Below are 19,068 nucleotides of genomic sequence, written 5' to 3' on the forward strand. Positions count from 1 at the left end.
GAATCCTGTATCTATTAAAAAGAGGGTAGGGGCGCCTGGGTGACTCAGTCGGTAGTGTCTGACTTCGGCTCAGGTCATGATCTCACAGTTCATGCGTTCAAGCCTCACGTCAGGCTCTGTGCTGACAGCTCAGAGCCTGGAGCCTGCTTCAGATTCTGTGGCTCCTTCTTTCTCTCTGCCCCTTCCCTGCTCAGTCTGCGTCTCTTTCTCTCAAAAATAAATAAAAACATTAAAAAAAAAAAGGAGGGTAGAATATGTACTACCTTCATAGAATATTGATAAAGACATACAAATACACAATTATTAACCATTAATAACTACCAAATGTTTGTAGAATTCCAAAAGAAAAACACAGAATTACCCATAACTTTATCACCTAAGTATTATTTTCATTTCTCAGTATTTTCTTACAAAATATGTATTAAATACATATTACAAGATATGTATGTCTTTTGCATACATATTTTACATAGTCATCACAGTACACCATAGTCATACTAAAGTACATAAACTTTAGTTTCTGATTTTCTAACTAAAAAGTTTAAAAACATTGGCCTTGATATTAAATGTAAATAAAGTTATTTTTAAGGGCTGAACCTTTTTCTATCAAGTTGATATATCCAAATTCAAGTATTTCACTTAATGATGAACATTTGGGACTCTAATTAAGGTTTTCCATTTTTCCTTTTAATAAAGTACACAAAAGGCTTCAGTCTTTCAATTATTCCCTTGGATAATTTACTTTGTAAATATTCAACAACATAATACTGAATTGACAATTTATCTTGTAAAAATATCCTCCAGTTTATAGGCACTCCCCCATTGCCAATTCAAGAGCTGACTCCTGCCTCAACTAATACCTAATTATAATCCCAGTAAATAGAAGGTACACAATAAATACTTGATGAGAGACCGAAAGAAAAAGATTACTTAGATTAATTACATAATGCCAGGAACCATCATCAATAAGTTCAGGAGGTTTCCTCATAGTCTCACCAGTGTAGGACTTGATAAGAGAAAAAAACTCTTCATTTTTCTTAATTTTTTACAAATAAATTAGTACCTTAATTCATCCACATTTAATTTCTAGTAAGGCTTAAATTTTTCCCATAATGGCTTACTCTCTAAAGACCCTCTTATATTTACTCTTATTATTTCTACTGTAATTCTACAAAGTATTATTAACCGCAAATTTTCTTCCCATTCTGCTATTGTCCTTCATTTCTATATGTCACTTAAATTTTTCTCATTATTTTTCTGTTGCTTCAGTCAACAGAAAATTGCTATTGTATAATTAGGATAACTATTCTATTTTCTACTGCTTTTTTTGGCTTTCATTTTAAAGATTACTCCTCATCAACTTGATAGTATTATATATGGTTTTCACGTGTATTTAAGTTAATTTTTCTCCATAGTGCTTTCTAATAAACCAGAAACAGTTTCTAAAGCATGTTTCCTGTGACTATTGTTTTAGAGTACTTATTTTAACACACCAAAATGTTATAGAAAAAAAATGTCTCAAAAATTTACTTATTTCCCTAAGAATTCTATGTTAGCAATCTAAAATAAGAGAATATACAAGTTTGCTTATAGTATCTGCAACTTTCAAATGGTTTGGCAAATAATATATGTGAATATTATGTGAATAATATGTGAATAATATGAATAATATATGAATTCACTGTGCAACTCTCAAATTTTTTATAGGTTAGGTTTCATTCAAAATTAAAAAATGAGAGAAAGAATATTGCAAATTTACAGGTAAACATGAGAATTTTTTCCCCTGAATTTTAGCTCTTCTTGTGAAACACATACTTATTTGGTAAATATCAATATAGAAGAATAAGCAACAACTTAAATATGCCCTCCATTTACTTCAGTATAAAAGACATTTTGGGAAAAGACCTACCTGGCTGAGCTTTTCCATATGTGCTACCAAAAGGGGGAACCGGTGAACTAGTGTTGAGTCGTTCTCTGTGCTAACTTGTTTAACAATTGATCGTAACAGTACTTCTCCATCATATGCAATAGGGAAGATGGAAGTCAGCTTAACAGAAGTGTGGCACAGAGCTGACATAACAGCTGCAAGCAATCGGCTACTTGAAGTCTTGAAGTTTGCTTCCTGGATATCCTTTAAAAAAAAAAGAAAGATGAGCCCATCAAAGAAATATGGCATCAGTTTAATCCAAATGTTTGGATACACAAAAGTTAAACAATTTTTAAATCATACCAAAGTTTTCTAGCACTCATTTTAATTGTCTTGATACAGAATTTAATTACATCAATACTTTTAAACACAACTGTTTAAGTTACTATCCAATGAAGATGTAAAATTATTAAATATGGTCAAATATCAGCCTCCTATTCTCCATTCAATGAGTTTATATATCCTCAGAATCTTAGTCCTCTCTAGCACTATGCTCAAAGAATTACATCAAAAAGGCCCCAATCAGTATATATCTAAGACATGTACAGTAACAAGCACTGAAACAATTTTCCTCAAATAATTACTGATTTAAATTATAATTCTGTGCAACTATAACATTTCACTAATGGTAATGTAGCATAATGAATTACTATAATAAACATTTCACTAAGGTTACAAAATATGTCATCACATTATATATCTGTTCAGAAAATTAACAGCATACTTGTAAAATTTTGTAACAAAATATTAAAAACTTATCAAGACATGATATCCTAATTAACAAAAACTGTGTATACGTTACTTAGTTCATCAAACATCTGCACTACAAATTCAGGTTAACAGCAATATCCTATATGTTAAACCAACATTTGTTAATGCTAGCCTGTTCTGTAGCCAGTTCAGTAGTAAAGAAAACCATATGAGACTGGACAGGTTGAGAGAGTAAGTTGTGCACCAGTCCAGGCAATAACCTTATCTCAGGAAATTGAGTGGTAAAATACACTACTCTGCTATAGGTCATCAATGAACCTGGAGAACACTATGAGTGAAATAAGCCAGTTACAGCAAGCCAAAATACTGCATGATTCCACTTATATGCAGTGTCTGCTCACAGAAGCAGAGAAGAGTGTGGATAGGATGAGGGGGAAAGGGGGAGCTGGTATTCAACAGGTATAAAGTTTCAGTTATGAAAGATGAGTAAGCACTAGTGATGTGTTATACAACATTGCATCTGCAGTTAACAATATCATACTGTATGCTCAAAATCTAAGAGGGAGATCTCATATTAAGTGTTTTTACCACAAAGAAATACATTTTTAATGACAAGAATAATAAATTCAGTATGTAAACAGCTAAAAAAACAGTAATAATAAAATAAAAACAAAGTTGCCTACCCCAATGTCATCCCTAGAATATCTTTCAAATAGGCTAGGATGCCCTGGTGATGACAGTGAACTTTCTTAGGGGAGGAGAAGGTGCTAGAATTTCCTCTACAATGCTGAATAGAAGTGGTGACAACAGTCACCTTGTGCCTTACTCCCAAGCTTAGAGGAGTATTCAGTATTTCACCATTAAGTTTGATATTAACTATGCATTTTTCTCTAGAGATCCTTTATAATCATAGCTTGAGGAAGTTTCCTTAAATCCTAGTTTGCATGGACGTTTTCACCATTGAATAAGTGCCAATTTTGTCACATTTTCTGTATCTATTGAGACAATTATACAATTTCCCCAGTTTATTCAGTTAATATGGTGAATTACATTGAACTTTGAAAGTTTAGCCTTGCATTTCCAAGAAAAACCCTACTTGGTGTGATATATTTTTTATATTGCTGGATTTGATTTGATAATATTGTTAAGAGTTCTTGCATCTATGTTTCTGAGTAAAATTTGTACTAATATGTTCTTTTAATATCTTTGTCAGGTTTTGGTATCAGTATAAGGCTAACTTGACAAAATCAGTTGGGAAATGTTGTCTCCTATGTCTTCTGAAAGAATTTGTAAAAGATTGATATTGTTTCAGGTTTGATAGAATTCACCAATAACAATATCTGGGTCTGGAGTTTTCTTTGTGGGAAAGCTTTTGATAATGAATTCAATGTTTTAATGAATAGAAGGCAATTCAGATTTTTATATTTCTTATTGTGCTAGTTTTGATTAAGCTATATTTTTCAAGAAATTTGTCTACTTTACCTAAAATTATAAGTTATTGATATACAGCTGTTCAAAATATTCTTTTATCATTTTAATGTCTGTTTGGATCTATATTGATATTTGCTATTTCATTTTTGATAATGGCATTTTGTGTTTTTTCTTCATCTCTGGTCTCTCAATCAGACTTGCTATGAGTGTATTAGTTTGGTTTTAATTTTGAAGAACCAACTTTTGGTCAATTTTCTCTATTTTTACTTTACTGATTTCTGCTCTCATCTTTATTATTTCCTCCCAATATCTTTATTACTTTCTTCTTATTTTGGTTTGCTAATTCTTTCTGACTTCTTTAGGAAGAAACTTAGATCACTGATTTTAAACCTTTCTTCTTTGCTAGTATTATCATTTAAAGGTATACATTTCTTGGGGCACCTGGGTGGCTCAGTTGGCTAAGTGTCCAACTCTTGGTCTCAGCTCAGGTCATGATCTCACAATTTGTGGGATCAGGCCCCAAGTCGGGCTCCGTGCTGAGAGTGCAGTGCCTGCTTGGGATTCTCTCTCTCCCTCTCTCAAGATAAATAAATAAATATTTTAAAAAGTATAAATTTCCTTTAGCTACATCTCACAATTTCTGACGTTATACTTTTATCTTTCAGTGCAAAATATTTTCAAGTTGCCTTTGGATTTCTTTGATTCACTGGTTACTTAGAATTATTGTCTATTTTCCATATATTTAGTGCTTTTCTCAATATATTTTGCTATTTATTTTAACTTTAGTCCTATTATGGTCTGAAAACCTTTAATTTTAATCTTTTGAAATTACTAAAACTTATTTTATGGCTTAGCATATGATCTATCTTTGTGAGCAAGATATGTATACTTGAAAATAACATGTATTGTGCACTTGACATTCTGTTTTATAAATGTCAGTAAAGCCAATGTGGTTGATAATGTTGTCCAGATCTTCTATTTCCTTACTGATTTTTCGGTTTAGTTGTTCTATTAATTGCTAACAGAGGAGCGTGGAAGTCTCCAACTATCACTGTGAATTTGTCTATTTCTCCCTTTAGTTCTGCCATTTTTTTGCCTCAAGCATTTTGAAACTGTGATTTGGGGCATACACATTTATGAGGCTTGTGGTTTCCTCATGAATGAATGATGTTAGCAAGCAAGTTCACTCACAGCTCTTTCTCCTGACCATTCTGCACATAAGGAGGCTGCAGGAGCTGCCCTTCTAGTGCTGTTCTTGCTCTTACACACTTGCTCACAACTGTTCTTGCTCTTACGCACACATGCTTACTCAGATTCAAAAAGCAAATCAGCAACTGCACAATGTGCCTGTCAAGTTTACAAGTAAAAATGATAAAGCAAACAGAAAAAAAAATGTCTTTGAACTTTATTTAAGTCACATATACCAAACCAATGTCCTAATTTACCTTTTATAAAAGTTAGAGAGATTGAGGCAACAGCACTTTAAAGAGTATTAAGTAACATATCATATTTTCAACTAACATTTTACAAACTTAAATTACCTGATCCAGACAATTCAGCAGATCACAAAGGCAAGCCCACTGTAAGGCAGGAGTTGGGTAGAAAGAATGAAAACAGGCAGTAAAGGTATTATGACACTCTTGAAGGACAGCTTCTAGGAGACTCAAAGGTTGACTGAGATATCCTTGAGGATCATTATCCAACTTCACCATGCAGTGATCAACTCCTTCTGATAAAATTTTTCTTAACAAAGTTCTAGTTTTTCCAATACATTCTGCTAATTTGCTAGTTTCTTCCACAACTGCTTTTCCGGTAGCTTTGAGGGAACAAAGCAGATTGCTAATTAAATAGGATAATAAATATGGATGGAGACATTTAATATAATTCAAGTAATTTCCTATGTAACTAGAGATCACAAGTACTCATAACCTAGAGATGAAACAATTTAGAGATTAAATGCAGTCCAAAATTATTTCTTTTAAAAATCTAAGTAGGAAAAAAAAAATGACCCTGAAATATTGGTTTCAGCCTCTAAGTCCAAATGAGTTGTTCAAAAGTTTTCTATTTGACCAAATCTGTTTAAAATAATACTTTATTAGAGTAATTTTTAGCCTGACATGACTTTTTGTTATCAGCATAACATGTAATCTATTTTACTCTTCGTAAGTAAATATATAAAGGTCACAAAAGCTGACTTTCTCCCCTCATTTTTGGAGGTTAAAGGCAGCTGGGGATCTTAAATTCCTGGTTTTCCCATATAGACCTTCTCAATGTCTCAAATATTTTCTCCCTAAAGTCATTTAAAAAGAAGCTTCATACCTGATACTGGGTAAATTTCACACGTATAGACACGCAATAACCTCAGACAACAGGTACCCACAAAGCGCAGTCTCTCTAAATCTAGAAGTGTCGCTGTGAACTGGAATCCTTTTAATCCTCTAAGTTCTTCAACTCCTAAGACTAAGGTGGTCCAACTCCAGTGAAGAATGCTCAATAATGACTCAAAACATTCCTAATCCAGAATATGAAAAAACAGGTAACAGTTAGTTCAAATGATCCATAGGTTGAATCAAATGGAAAGATGGCATCAACTTCAAAACTTTATTTGAACTTTTTTACTGTGTTTTGATTAGTGCAAATAATAGACATTCTATTAGTTCATTTACCACATTACCATTAGGAGTACCTTTGAAGCTTGGCAAAAAAGGTACAGTAGTTAGGCATCTATAAAAACAACATTCTTCAATATTTGCCTAGTTAAAAATACATTAAATTGTTTTTTAGTGTTTATTTATTTTTGAGAGAGAGAGACAAGAGTGTGAGTGGGGGAAGGGCAGAGAGAGAGGGAGACACAGAATCCAAAGCAGGCTCCAGGCTCTGAGCTGTCAGTGCAGAGCCCAATGTGGAGCTTGAACTCACAAACCGTGAGGTCACGACTAAAGTCAGACACTTAAATGAGTCACCCAGGCACCACTAAAAATACATTTTTAAGTTTCCCTGCTCTCAACCTATCTAGTTTATCATATAAGTAAGGAAAAAAATAAAAAATATTTACAAATCTATGTTTACTTGAAAGCAAAATTAAACTCTACGCTATTGCTGTAGTATTGCATTTCTAGTTGTTCTGCAGTATGTGTGTATCCTATGAAAATTTTAAAAAGATGCAAAATTTTATCATTACAAACAAGAAGGTTGTATAGCATACTGTATGAAAGACTAATAAGTTTGTGTATATATAAAAAATGGTCTGAAAGGATATACATCAAATGTAAACAGTAGTTATATGGGGTAATAAGAGTGACAGGGAAAGAACTTTAGGGTACTTTTAATATAGTTTTATCCCTACTCTACCCTATTCCAAACCAGGGATGTATACTAATCTTGTGATTTTAAAAAACTAATACAAAAAGAAAAAAAAAAAAAACATTCTCCCTATGCATTTTACCAACATGAAAGACTACTGACTACATTAATGAATCACATTCATATAGTGCCTTACAATTAAAAAAGCATTTTTGTATCCCTTATGTCAACAGAAATTCATACTGATGCTATCAGTTTATTTAAATAACTTGCATAAGAATGGTCAACTAGTACAGGACAAGAACTTAACTCAGACTTCCCATGATCTCTCAATTACATCATGTTGGCTTTCCATTCTACACTAGTAACCCCAGTAATGTGGCATAGTTTTGAATGTAGAATGCAGATGGTCAAGTAGTTCAACAGAGCCCTGAGTTAAATATACAACTCTTCTACTTAGCTCCTCAAGCATTAGATTAGCACTTTTTAGTCAATTATCAGCCTTAACTTTTCCTTCACTTTCTCCTTCAGCACATGTATTCATACAAGATTTACTAGAAAACCCACCAGTTATTTCAGTTCATGTTTAAGTTCATGTTAAAGTCAGCCAACATCTCTATTTTCCCATTATTTAAAGTACATATTATTTATTCTTTGCCCTGGGATGTCAGTGCTAATCTAAAAACAAATCTGAGTTCATAAAACTATGTTGAGATAAACTCTCAGAAGGGTGGCTAACCGCCAAACATCAAAATGAAATGGAGCACTGGACAAAGAACCTGAAATTTAAAAAAAAATGGCTTACCACTGAGACAGTTCTTGCAAAAGATCTCTTTAAAATATGTACAGGTTCGCTGGTTTGCTGTTTGCCTTTTGAGGCACTACCATCACTGGTTGGAAGTCTGAAAGTAGCAGATACACATAAATTTATGTTAGAAGGTCCAATGACACTTTTCAAAATATACATTTTTGAAATAGCAAAATATGCTATTAAATATTAAGTGCTATATAATTAAAACATCATTTAATCAGTGTACCCAGAAGCAGTCCAAGCAACTTGCTATGTTCATAATGCTATATATTACAAATACTAACTGTAATAAATTGCATAAAAACAAACAAAAATCCCTTCCTGGGAAAAGTGAGGTTTAAACCACTTCGATTTTTAAAAGTGATTACTAGGAAAGGAAGACATAAGAGACAGTTACTGCTCTAGAGGTGTTTCTTTAGATTTTTTACTACTCAAGGAATGACATTTTTTTCTAGCGAGGGTTACCTATTTGAATTCTTCATTCTAAAAATTGAGTAATTATTGAGTAAATTATTGAGTTTAGAAACAGGTAGACAGACACATAGGCATATGCTTCCATAAATGTCTCAAATACCATAAAGTAATTAAAATTCTTAAATAATGTTACAAATATAATAAGTACTATCACATGGACAAGTTACTGTTTCATACTTCAAAAGTGGAAACTTTTAGCAGTAAGGGATTTTCTAATTCATTCCATCACAAGACAAACAGGAAACACAAAACAGCAGCATATCAATCAGGCCTGCATCTGAAATCCCTATCAAAAACCCCAATATCATTTCTCTAAGACAAATTTTTATTACTTTATAATATTCTGAAATAGCTATGAAAATCTACAGATTAAAACACTGTTAATGGCATAATACAGATAGTCTGAGTCATGAGGTAAAGTTTCAAATCAGGCTCAAAGTAGAAAATGTTTAAAAATATACAAAATATTAAATTAAGTGTTTTTGTTAAAAGTAGCTATATTTCTTCTGGTATGTTATAGTTTGCTGAGTGCTTCAAGTGATTTCTCTCATTATGTCATATATTTTATAGTATCCTAGCTCATTATAACAGAGGAACAAACCATATTAATTCACTGTAAATATGCTAAATACCTGTATAATAATTGAGGTATCTGACCAGCATTAACATCTGTACCATTATTTGATTTCTTTGAACTCTTAAATTGGAAAACAACCCTAAGAAGAGAAAAAATAACAATGACACCAAAAAACAACATGATTCGAGATTCATGAAAGAAAATAAGAAATCTGACAATTGTCTTTTCAAATATATGTTAATGCACAGAGATCCATTCTTTAAGAAAAAAACCTACAAGTAAAAAGGAATTGTTTTTATTCTGGTTCAAGCTCTGAGTGGCTTAAGGAATAAAATGAAGGAAATGAACCTGATCAGGCAGCCATGGGTAAGTGGCAGGTCCCTCCAGCTCAACTTTAACCAGAACAATAAGCTAGTAACAAAATACTTCAACTTACAGTTTAAAATGTGCTCAACCACACACATGATACCTTCTATTTAAAGCAGCTTTAAACTGCTGTGATACTCCAAAGTTCAATGAACTGCATGTGGAATCATGAGGTCCAGGACCAAGGCAGTCTCCCTGGTGCTAACACGTAATCTTACAGTAAGTAGAAAGGGATACATTACAGCTGACTTGATTCTTCTATGGCATTCTACTTGAACATTCAGGAACAAAGATTTCACCTCTTACATTAGTCTGTTCTGTTTCTGGTCAGCTCTGTTATGAATAGAACATAACTATTTGAAATATACTGTTACATAACTTTCACTCATGCTCAAGAAGAGTAAGAGTAAACTGAATTTCTCTTCTAAGTAATGGTCCTTCCAAACACACAAAATCAGAGTACTGAGAATAAAGAAGGATGGAGCTAGACTCAAGAGATTCCAGGTCTAGATTTGGTTCTGCCACACAGCAGCGATATGATGTGAAGCAAATCACTTCACTTTCTGTCTCTCTATTCCCCTGAGAGGAAAACAGGGCTAATAATGGCTTCACGTAATTGTTGAGGCCATCAAATGAGAATATAGATATGAAAGTATTTTATAAACTGAAAAATGATCTATATATGAAATTTAAGCAGTAAATTTCCCTACATTTTATTAAAACTGTACCATCTCATATTGCCAAAGCTCTGCAATTTATAAACTGCTTTCATAAGAACTATCAAACTGCACAGCAAGTATTTATTCCTTTTTTTATGGTTTCCAAATTCCTCATTTACCTTGTCACTTTATATAATTTCTAACTGGTAATAAGTTCTTAAACAATATAACACCCAGAAATACATACAAATGACAAATGGCAAGAGCAAAGAATAGCAGTCCTATTGTCTCCCTGTTCTGTCTAGACCTTAAATTTGGCATGAGATCACATAAACTTAAATGTTTGGCAGTCATATATTCTAGTCTTACTAACATTTTTACCTTACCAAAAGACCTCTGAGCTTTTAAAACAATATTCCACTAACAAAAATGACAGCTGCTTAAGTAATACTTAAACATTCTGCTTACCCGTCATCTGTGGTAATAGAAGCTTGTCCATGAGATCCACAGTCACTGCTGGGTCCAGACACTCGAGCCCATGCTACATACCACCATCCAGCTTGCAAGAGAACTGGCTCATCAAACATCATTGCATACTTTTCTCTGAGAGAAAAATTAGTGAGTCAAAGACAATGCCTTTGCCCTGCTACATGCATGTGTTTATTGGTTTTATTTATTATTAAAAAAATTTTTTTTAATGTTTGTTTATTTTTAAGAGGCAGAGAGAGACAGAATGTGAATGGGGAAGGGGCAGAGAGAGAGGGAGACACAGAACCCGAAGCAGGCTCCAGGCTCCAAGCTGTTGGTACAGAGCCCGACGTGGGGCTTGAACTCACCAGCTGTAAGATCGTGACCTGAGCCAGTCAGACGCTCAACTGACTGAGCCACCCAGGCACCCTGCATTTATTGGTTTTAAATCCTTTATAAACAAAGCATGAAATACATTGTATAATATTCTTATTAAACATCATTCAAAACCTTCTATTTAAAAAAGTCTGGGGGTGCCAGGGTGGCTCACTCGGTTAACCATTCAACTCTGCATTTCAGTTCAGGTCATGATCTCACTGTTTGTGAGTCTGAGCCCTGCATCAGGTTCTGCACTGACATGTTGAGCCTGCTTGGAATTCATTCTCTCTCTCTCTCTCTCTCTCTCTCTCTCTCTCTCTGCCCTTCCCCCACCCTCTCTCAAAGTAAATAAATAGAGGCACCTGGGTGGCTCAATCGGTTAAGCATCTGACTTCGGCTCAGGTCATGATCTCACAGCTCGTGGGTTTGAGCCCCGTGTTGAGCTCAGTGCTGACAGCTCAGAGCCTGGAGCCTGCTTCGAATTCTGTGTGTGTGTGTGTGTGTGTGTCTGTGTGTGTGTGTGTCTGTGTCTGTGTGTGTCTGTCTGCGCCTCCCCCACTTGCACTCTCTCTCTCTCTCAAAAATAAATAAACATTAAAAATAAATAAACTTAAAAATAAAAGTCTAAAAAAAAAAAGTGCATACATGCACTCCAATGTTCATGGTAGCACTACCGACAATAGCCAAAGTATGGAAAGAGTCCAAATGTCCATCAACTGACGAACAGATAAAGAAGATTATTAGTCATTGATCAAAAAGAATGAAATCTTGCCATTTGCAACAGCATGGATGGAACTAGACTGTATTATGCATGCTAAGAGAAGTAGAGAAAGATAAAATCATATGATTTCACTCATATGTGGAATTTAAGAAACAAAAGAGATGAACAGAGGGGAAGGGAAGCAAAAATAAGATAAAACCAGAAACGGAGACACACCCCAAGAGACCCTTAAATACAGAGAAGAAACTGAGGGTTGCTGGAGAGGAGGAGGGTGGGGGAACGGGCTAAATGGGAGATGGGCATTAAGGAGGAACTTGTTGGGATGAACACTGGGTTTTATATGTAAGTGATGAATCACCAAATTCTACTCCTGTAATCATTATTACACTATATGTTAACTAACTTGGATTTAAATGAAAATAATAATAAAAATTTTTTTAAAAAAAGAAGAAAAAATTAAAGGAAGAGGAAAAAAAAGGTATCTGGCTGGCTCAGTTAAAAAAGCACGCAACTCTTGATCTCAGAGTTGTGACTTTGAGCCCCATGTTGGGTATAGAGATCACTGAAATAAATAAACACACAAATAAACAAAAAAAAAGTCAGAAAAAAATTAAAAAGTCTTGACAAGAACACACAAATAATAATAGTCATTTGTGTTGTGGTGATGACACCCCTCAACCTTGAATTCTACAACTTGCTTAAATGTTATAAAACTTTCATATTAAAATAACACAAAATCTTTTAATTGTTGTTAAAAACAAACAAACAAACCATGCCAGTGTCATTGGAAAATGAAACTCTGAATTTTAGTTTTAAAGTTCATTTATTTAAGTCAAGTTTTTTCAGAGGTAGCATATTAAGAAAACGGTTTTGGAGTCAGATGGCCAGAATTCAAGGCTCAGCTTCACAACACTAGTTGTGTGACCTTGGGCAAATTATTACACCCTCTCTGTGACTCAGTTTCTTCATCTGAAAATAGGGATGAAGATGAGGTCTAGATCACAGGATTGTTCTGAGGACTGAGCAAATTCAAATAAAGTGTTGGAACTGTGCCCGTCACATAGTAACTACACAAAAAATTTTACTAAAATAGAAGGAGAAAGCATGTATATAAATAAGGACGTCTGATAAAGATACACACAAGTTTTAGTTCCAGGTAATGGAGTATGGTGGTTGTAGCTGGGAAACTGGGATAGAAAAAAGAATCAAGGGTATTTGAGGAAGGGGACAAATTTACACACTGTAGAGGTATGAAGGTACACAACAGCGCCTGAAAATGACAGGGGGTCCAGTCGGGTTAAAGCATTAAGACAGATAAAAACGATTAGTAGGAAGCAAGTTAAAAAAGATGCTATAAATGATTATGGAAGTCCTTTAATGCTAGCTGTAGGAACCTGGGCTTTGTTAGTCGGCAAATAAATACACTCTACATGATTCTCTATATGTGAAACAATATTATTTTTGACCCATAATTACATGTTCAAAAATAAATGCTAAATGACAATGGCATCTTAAGGCTTTGTTAAAAATTAATCAATTAACTTTTCCTGATCTTCATTTTTTGTCACATAAAATATGACTGAAAAGTATCTCCTGACATTGGTAAATGCCTGAAGTGAAAAAACAGTCAGAATTTTCTTTAAGTTTGCTGTTTTGTTCTCAAAGTATGTATCTGTTAAAAGCAGACTCAATGCCTTACTACCATTTTCAGAAATCACATTTTCACTAGCAAAAAGCTCACGTATGACACACAGGTTTTAACGTAACTATCACTGGGAAGAAGTATACTATTATTATTTTGAAGTTCAATTTATTCTCTTTCACACCATAATATTCCCTGATTCAAATCACTAACTTGTCATAACATAGTGTTGGAGATATTCCGTGGCATTATACAGAGAGGACTGATAAAATCTAAGTCTCTTCTTACTTAATGAAGTTTTATAAATAAACATCTGGATTCTGGTAACCTCCTAAGAGGTTTCAGTAAAAGCTGGCCACCACCCCAAGCATGTTACAAACAAGCACATACTATGAGCATGGTGTTAGGGCGCACAGGTGATTGGACTTCTGGCCTTCTCTATTTGATACTATATACATGCTCCAGGTAGTAAATAATTGTATCACATCACTGGAAAGCTAGCACAGTAGCTGTTCTCTAAGGGATGCATGAAAGCAAAGGTATATAAAATATATGTATAGTTTCATCCAATCTTCAATGGAGAAATAATTTATAAAATACAAATAGGGAAAATACTGTTAGTTTTAATGCAGCTCTGTTAAATGCAACACTTATACACAATTTAATATCTCAAGCATCTTATCACGGATTATTTAAAACATCCTTTTCATGTTTGTTTCTTCACTTACAATGAATTTTTCATATTAAGTATGTAAGGATGATGCTGAGTAATTGGGAAATCATTACCTGGCAGCACAGTCATAAGCCAACACATCAGTCTCTGCAAGAAGGTCTCCGTCGGTTTCATGATCTCCTCCATCAGGACCCAACTCGAACAGCTGGGGAAAGGAGATAAAACACATCGTTTCTAGTCTGTCATTCAATCATGCAAACCTGCTGAATAATATGTTTATAATTTTGTGTGTTTCCAAAAATGTGCTGGACACTGAAGAATGTAAAAATCAGAATGCATGCTTTTCTTTTTGAGTTTTACTGATTTATTTTGAGAGAGCGAGAGAGCATGGGGGAGGGGCAGAGAGAGAAGGAGAGAGAAAATCCCAAGCAGGTTCCGTGCTGTCAGCACAGAGCTCAACATGGAGATAGATCCCATGAACTGTGAGATCATTACCTCAGCTGAAATCAAGAGTTGGATGCTTAACCGACTGAGCCACCCAGGTGCCCCAGAATGCCTGCTTTTTTAATGTTGAATACACAAACCTACACATTTAAATTTAGAAACTCATGGCCTATATTAATTTCAGCTTATTTATATATTCATCTATTTATAGTAAATGCTCCAAGTTCTTCTGTACCAAATATAAACATCTGAAGGAGGTGAAAGAATTCAACCAATGCATTGTATCTAAGTGAGCTTCCAAGGAGGAAGAATTTTGCTTCAACACGTACAAGCTGTGAGATATGGGACATGGTTTCCTCATGCATAAAAGGAAAATGGACACTAACAGTGCCTACTTCATAGTAATTGTGAGAACTACATGAAATAATACTCATGGAGCATTTAGAAAAATACGCAGCAAAAAGGCTAGAAAAATTTTAGCTATGGAGAGAGGAATAATAGAAGATAAGGATCCTTAAAATAGTTCAAAGTAATATGGCACAGGAATAGGAGAGATGAAGAGAATGAAATAAAATGGGTATAAAACAAGGGGAGGAGGACCAGAAAGTCTGAGGAAAGGATAAGAGAGAAGATATCAAAGATGAAAAGTTATGAAATTAAGTGAAAATAAAGGAGAATTATTAGGAAGAGATCTTTTTTCTTCAAAAATGGACCAACACATATAAAAAAACCCCTCATTTCTCTGGAGAATTATATAGCAGGTAAACTACAAAAACACTAAGAAGGAAGAAAAGGGAGCATTAAAACTTACTGGATACTTACTATGCTAGATGTCTCATTTTATCAATTATATGCTAATAATTTGAAAATCTGTCTCCAGTTCAGATCTTGTTCTCAACAGCCACTGCATTCCTCTCCTACAGCTGGACCTCATTAGTTCTAAAATGAGTCACTCCCCTTCTCCCCTGCCTTCCCCGTTCTGATTATCACTCACCTACTCACTCAGATAAAAAAATCTGGAATAATCCTTTTTCCCGTATCTTTCTGCCATCACTACATCTATTCTATTGCTGGTACCAGAGCTTGTCAGTTCACGCATGCTCACTGTTACTAGCTAGAACTCATCAGTCTTCTTATCTCCATTCTCTCCTTGCTCTGGCCCATTTCCACAAGGGTTCCATAAACCACAAGCATTCTGGTTTTTTTTTAATGATCCTTAGTACTCTGTAAAATGAATATTTGATTAGAATATTTCTGTAATCTAAAATTTTTCAGTGGTTTCTCATTCCCTGCTTTGTATGTAGCATAATATAAAGGTCCTTAATGATTTCCCCCTTATGTTCGACAAATATTTCTCAACACATATTGTGTAGTGTCCTAGGAACGGCCAAGGCCACACAGGTGAGAACAATGCAAATAAAAAAATGGGGTAATTGGAAGTTAAATTTGTGGTAAGGGAGAGGATTGTTTAAAAAAATTTTTTTTTAACGTTTATTTATTTTTGAGACAGAGAGAGACACAGCATGAACGGGGAAGGGGCAGAGAGAGAGGGAGACACAGAATCGGAAGCAAGCTCCAGGCTCTGAGCCATCAGCCCAGAGCCCGACGTGGGGCTCGAACTCGCGGACTGCGAGATCCTGACCTAAGCTGAAGTCGGGCACTTAACCAACTGAGCCACCCAGGCGCCCTGGGAGAGGATTGTTTTAAATAGGCTCACCAGAGAATCAAGACCTGAATATAATGAGGAAGTGATCCACGGAGGTACTAAAGAGTTGCAGTCAGCAGAAGTAGCCAGTAGCCAGCTGAGGAACAACAGCAGGCCACTGTGGCTGGATTAGAGCGAGACAGCTAGTATAATATAAGGTCAGAGTGATAATGGCAGGCAGTTCTATGGTGCTTTGTGGGCCCTCCTAAGGCCCGTAGCTTTTAATCTAATCCTAGAAGACACTGCAGGAATCCCAACAGAAGGAGTAGCATACTCTGGTGGACATTTTAAGAAAATCTCTGCTGTACTGAGAACAGAATAAAGGGAGCAAGGACAGAAGCAGGATACAAGTTGGGAGGCTACTGTAATAATCTAGGTGAGAATGGCTATGGTTTGGACTGATTTGATATTAGGAACAGTTTTTAGAAGTGGTTAAATCCTGGCTTTATTTTCAAAGTTCAGCCAACAGTGTTTGCTGCCGAAGGGGATGTGGGGTGTGAAAGAGAGAAGGCAAGGATGATTCCAAGATTTCTGGCCCCAGCAGGTAGAGGAATAAAGTTAGCTCTATCCTAAGTCAGTTAATTGGGATGGGGAAAACATCAGAACAACAAGTTTATTTATTTATTTTTTTAATTTTATTTAAAAAAAAAATTTTTTTTTCAACGTTTATTTATTTTTGGTACAGAGAGAGACAGAGCATGAACGGGGGAGGGGCACAGAGAGGGAGACACAGAATCGGAAACAGCCTCCAGGCTCTGAGCCATCAGCCCAGAGCCTGACGCGGGACTCGAACTCACGGACTGCAAGATCGTGACCTGGCTGAAGTCGTACGCTTAACCGACTGCGCCACCCAGGCGCCCCAGAACAACAAGTTTATTAGAGAGATCACCAAAAGCCTAGTGTTGAATATGTTATATCCGAAACACCTATTAGCTATCCAACTGGAGATGTGAAGTAGGAGCTGTATCTATGACTTTGGAGGTTAATAAATTGAAAGTAATCAGAGGAAAAATACTTAAAAAGCCATAAGCCTGGATCATTTTAGGGATGAACAGACTTTAAAAAGTGTCCAAGACTGAGTTCTGGCACTCCAACACTCAGAGGTCAGGAAGATGATGAGTAACCAGGCTGGGACTCAGAAGAACAGTCAGTGAGACGGGACAAAAATCAAGTGTGGGGCCTTAGGAGCCAAGTGAAGACAGTATTTTAAAGAAGGGTTTAATTGGATTAAATTATGTCCACTGGTTAAGGAAGATGAGGAGTGAGAATTGACACTGGCTTTAGCAATCAGAAGCCACTCACATCCTTGACAAGAGCAGTTTTGGTGGAGTGGGTGGGGCAAAAACGTGATTAGAGTGGATTCAAGAAGGAAAGGGAAGAGAAAGAATGGAAACACAAAGCATGTCAGTAAGAATATGTACAGAGTCCAGCTAGGTGGCTAGTCCAAGACAAGTACCTTTGCCCAGAGTAGTTAGTGGTGGAAGACTCTTCTAGCAGCAGGAAGGAGGTAAAGGAGGATCCAACAAGAAAGATGTCTAGGTTTCTGACTTAGGGTAACAAGCATATTGTGGATGGTACTATTTAAGAAAGGGACTACTGGAAGAAAGCCAGGTCCTGGGGAAAGAGCATGAATTCAGTTGAGATATAAAGACTAACAACTGTCATGCCTTTAAAGCACTTACATGGAAATGGGTCAAAGAAGAAGTCTGAGCTGGAGATCTAAATTTGGACATCATGGTATGCTGACAGCTATTTAAACTTCAGGCTTAGAAGAGAATGTCTAGGAGAAAATATAAAGTGTAGAAATAGGGCCCTAGGGCTGGGCTTAGAAGAAATCCAACATTTAGTGTCCAGGTAGAAGAGGACAAACCTACAAAAAAGACAGAAGAAACAACCAGAGATATGAAAACAAAACAAAACAAAACAAAACAAAAAAATAAAGAGGCTTACTGCTAGAAAAAAAAATGTATACCTTGGAGAGGTGAGTGGAGGAATAAAAAAAGACTTCCGTTGGAAAACCTTAGTTTACTAATAACTGAATTACAAAGGCAAGTTCACATCCAGTGTACTGGAGGAATAAGGGAGGATTTGAGACTTAGAAAAAAAAATTACATCCACTATAAAGACAGGATTATGGAAGGCCTATATACTTCTGTACCACAACTACTAGAGACAGGGGTCAGTATGGTGTTCAATATCATCAAAACAAAACAAAAAACTTTTCAGGGCCATAAAAAAAATATCTTCTTGATAAACTTACTAGACAGTGCCAACTAGCATTATGTAATTCACGGAGTTTGCTTCTCAATCTTAATTTTGAATCAAGACATCTTAAAATAACCCTTTCAAAGAAGTTGCTTTGAAATAAGCCAAAAACTATAACTACTGTCCTTCCTCCCCTTCTTCCTCCCTTCCTTCTTCCCCTCCCCTCTCTCTCCCCTTCCTTTGTATATATGTATGAATGTATGTATGTATGTGTGTATCTATCTATCTATCTATCTATTTATCTATCTATCTATCTATGCCATAGGTATAATCATTACTCCATCCCTATCCCTAGGGACTTCTAATTCTTACTTCCTTAATCTCTATATTATCTGTGTTTCTTTACCACATGTATTACAATCATAGCCAGAAATAAGCAAATGTTTTTAAGTCTGTCAGCTCTGGGTGGGTCTCTATGGGAAGTGTCCTCAAAAACCATCATTTTAAGGGAGTTTTTTGTTTTTTTTAAATTTTTTTTCAACGTTTTTTATTTACTTTTGGGACAGAGAGAGA

At 35.3% G+C, this 19,068-nt stretch overlaps 1 protein-coding gene across 19 annotated transcripts in view; it reads right to left on the minus strand.

Moving 5' to 3' along the window:
- MYCBP2 (MYC binding protein 2) overlaps nucleotides 1–19,068 on the minus strand; it is a 286,735-nt gene that overhangs the window by 134,570 nt on the left and 133,097 nt on the right. For all 19 annotated transcript variants that reach the window (XM_043580959.1, XM_043580920.1, XM_043580876.1 and 16 more), the window contains 7 exons: nucleotides 14,255–14,346; nucleotides 10,728–10,862; nucleotides 9,290–9,373; nucleotides 8,178–8,274; nucleotides 6,389–6,581; nucleotides 5,611–5,885; nucleotides 1,910–2,131 (listed from right to left, as the gene is read on the minus strand). In XM_043580959.1, the coding sequence (XP_043436894.1) occupies nucleotides 1,910–2,131; nucleotides 5,611–5,885; nucleotides 6,389–6,581; nucleotides 8,178–8,274; nucleotides 9,290–9,373; nucleotides 10,728–10,862; nucleotides 14,255–14,346 (1,098 nt within the window). The remainder of the gene's footprint in view (nucleotides 1–1,909; nucleotides 2,132–5,610; nucleotides 5,886–6,388; nucleotides 6,582–8,177; nucleotides 8,275–9,289; nucleotides 9,374–10,727; nucleotides 10,863–14,254; nucleotides 14,347–19,068) is intronic.

This window comes from Prionailurus bengalensis, chromosome A1, assembly GCF_016509475.1.
Source record: "Prionailurus bengalensis isolate Pbe53 chromosome A1, Fcat_Pben_1.1_paternal_pri, whole genome shotgun sequence".
Lineage (NCBI taxonomy): Eukaryota > Metazoa > Chordata > Mammalia > Carnivora > Felidae > Prionailurus > Prionailurus bengalensis.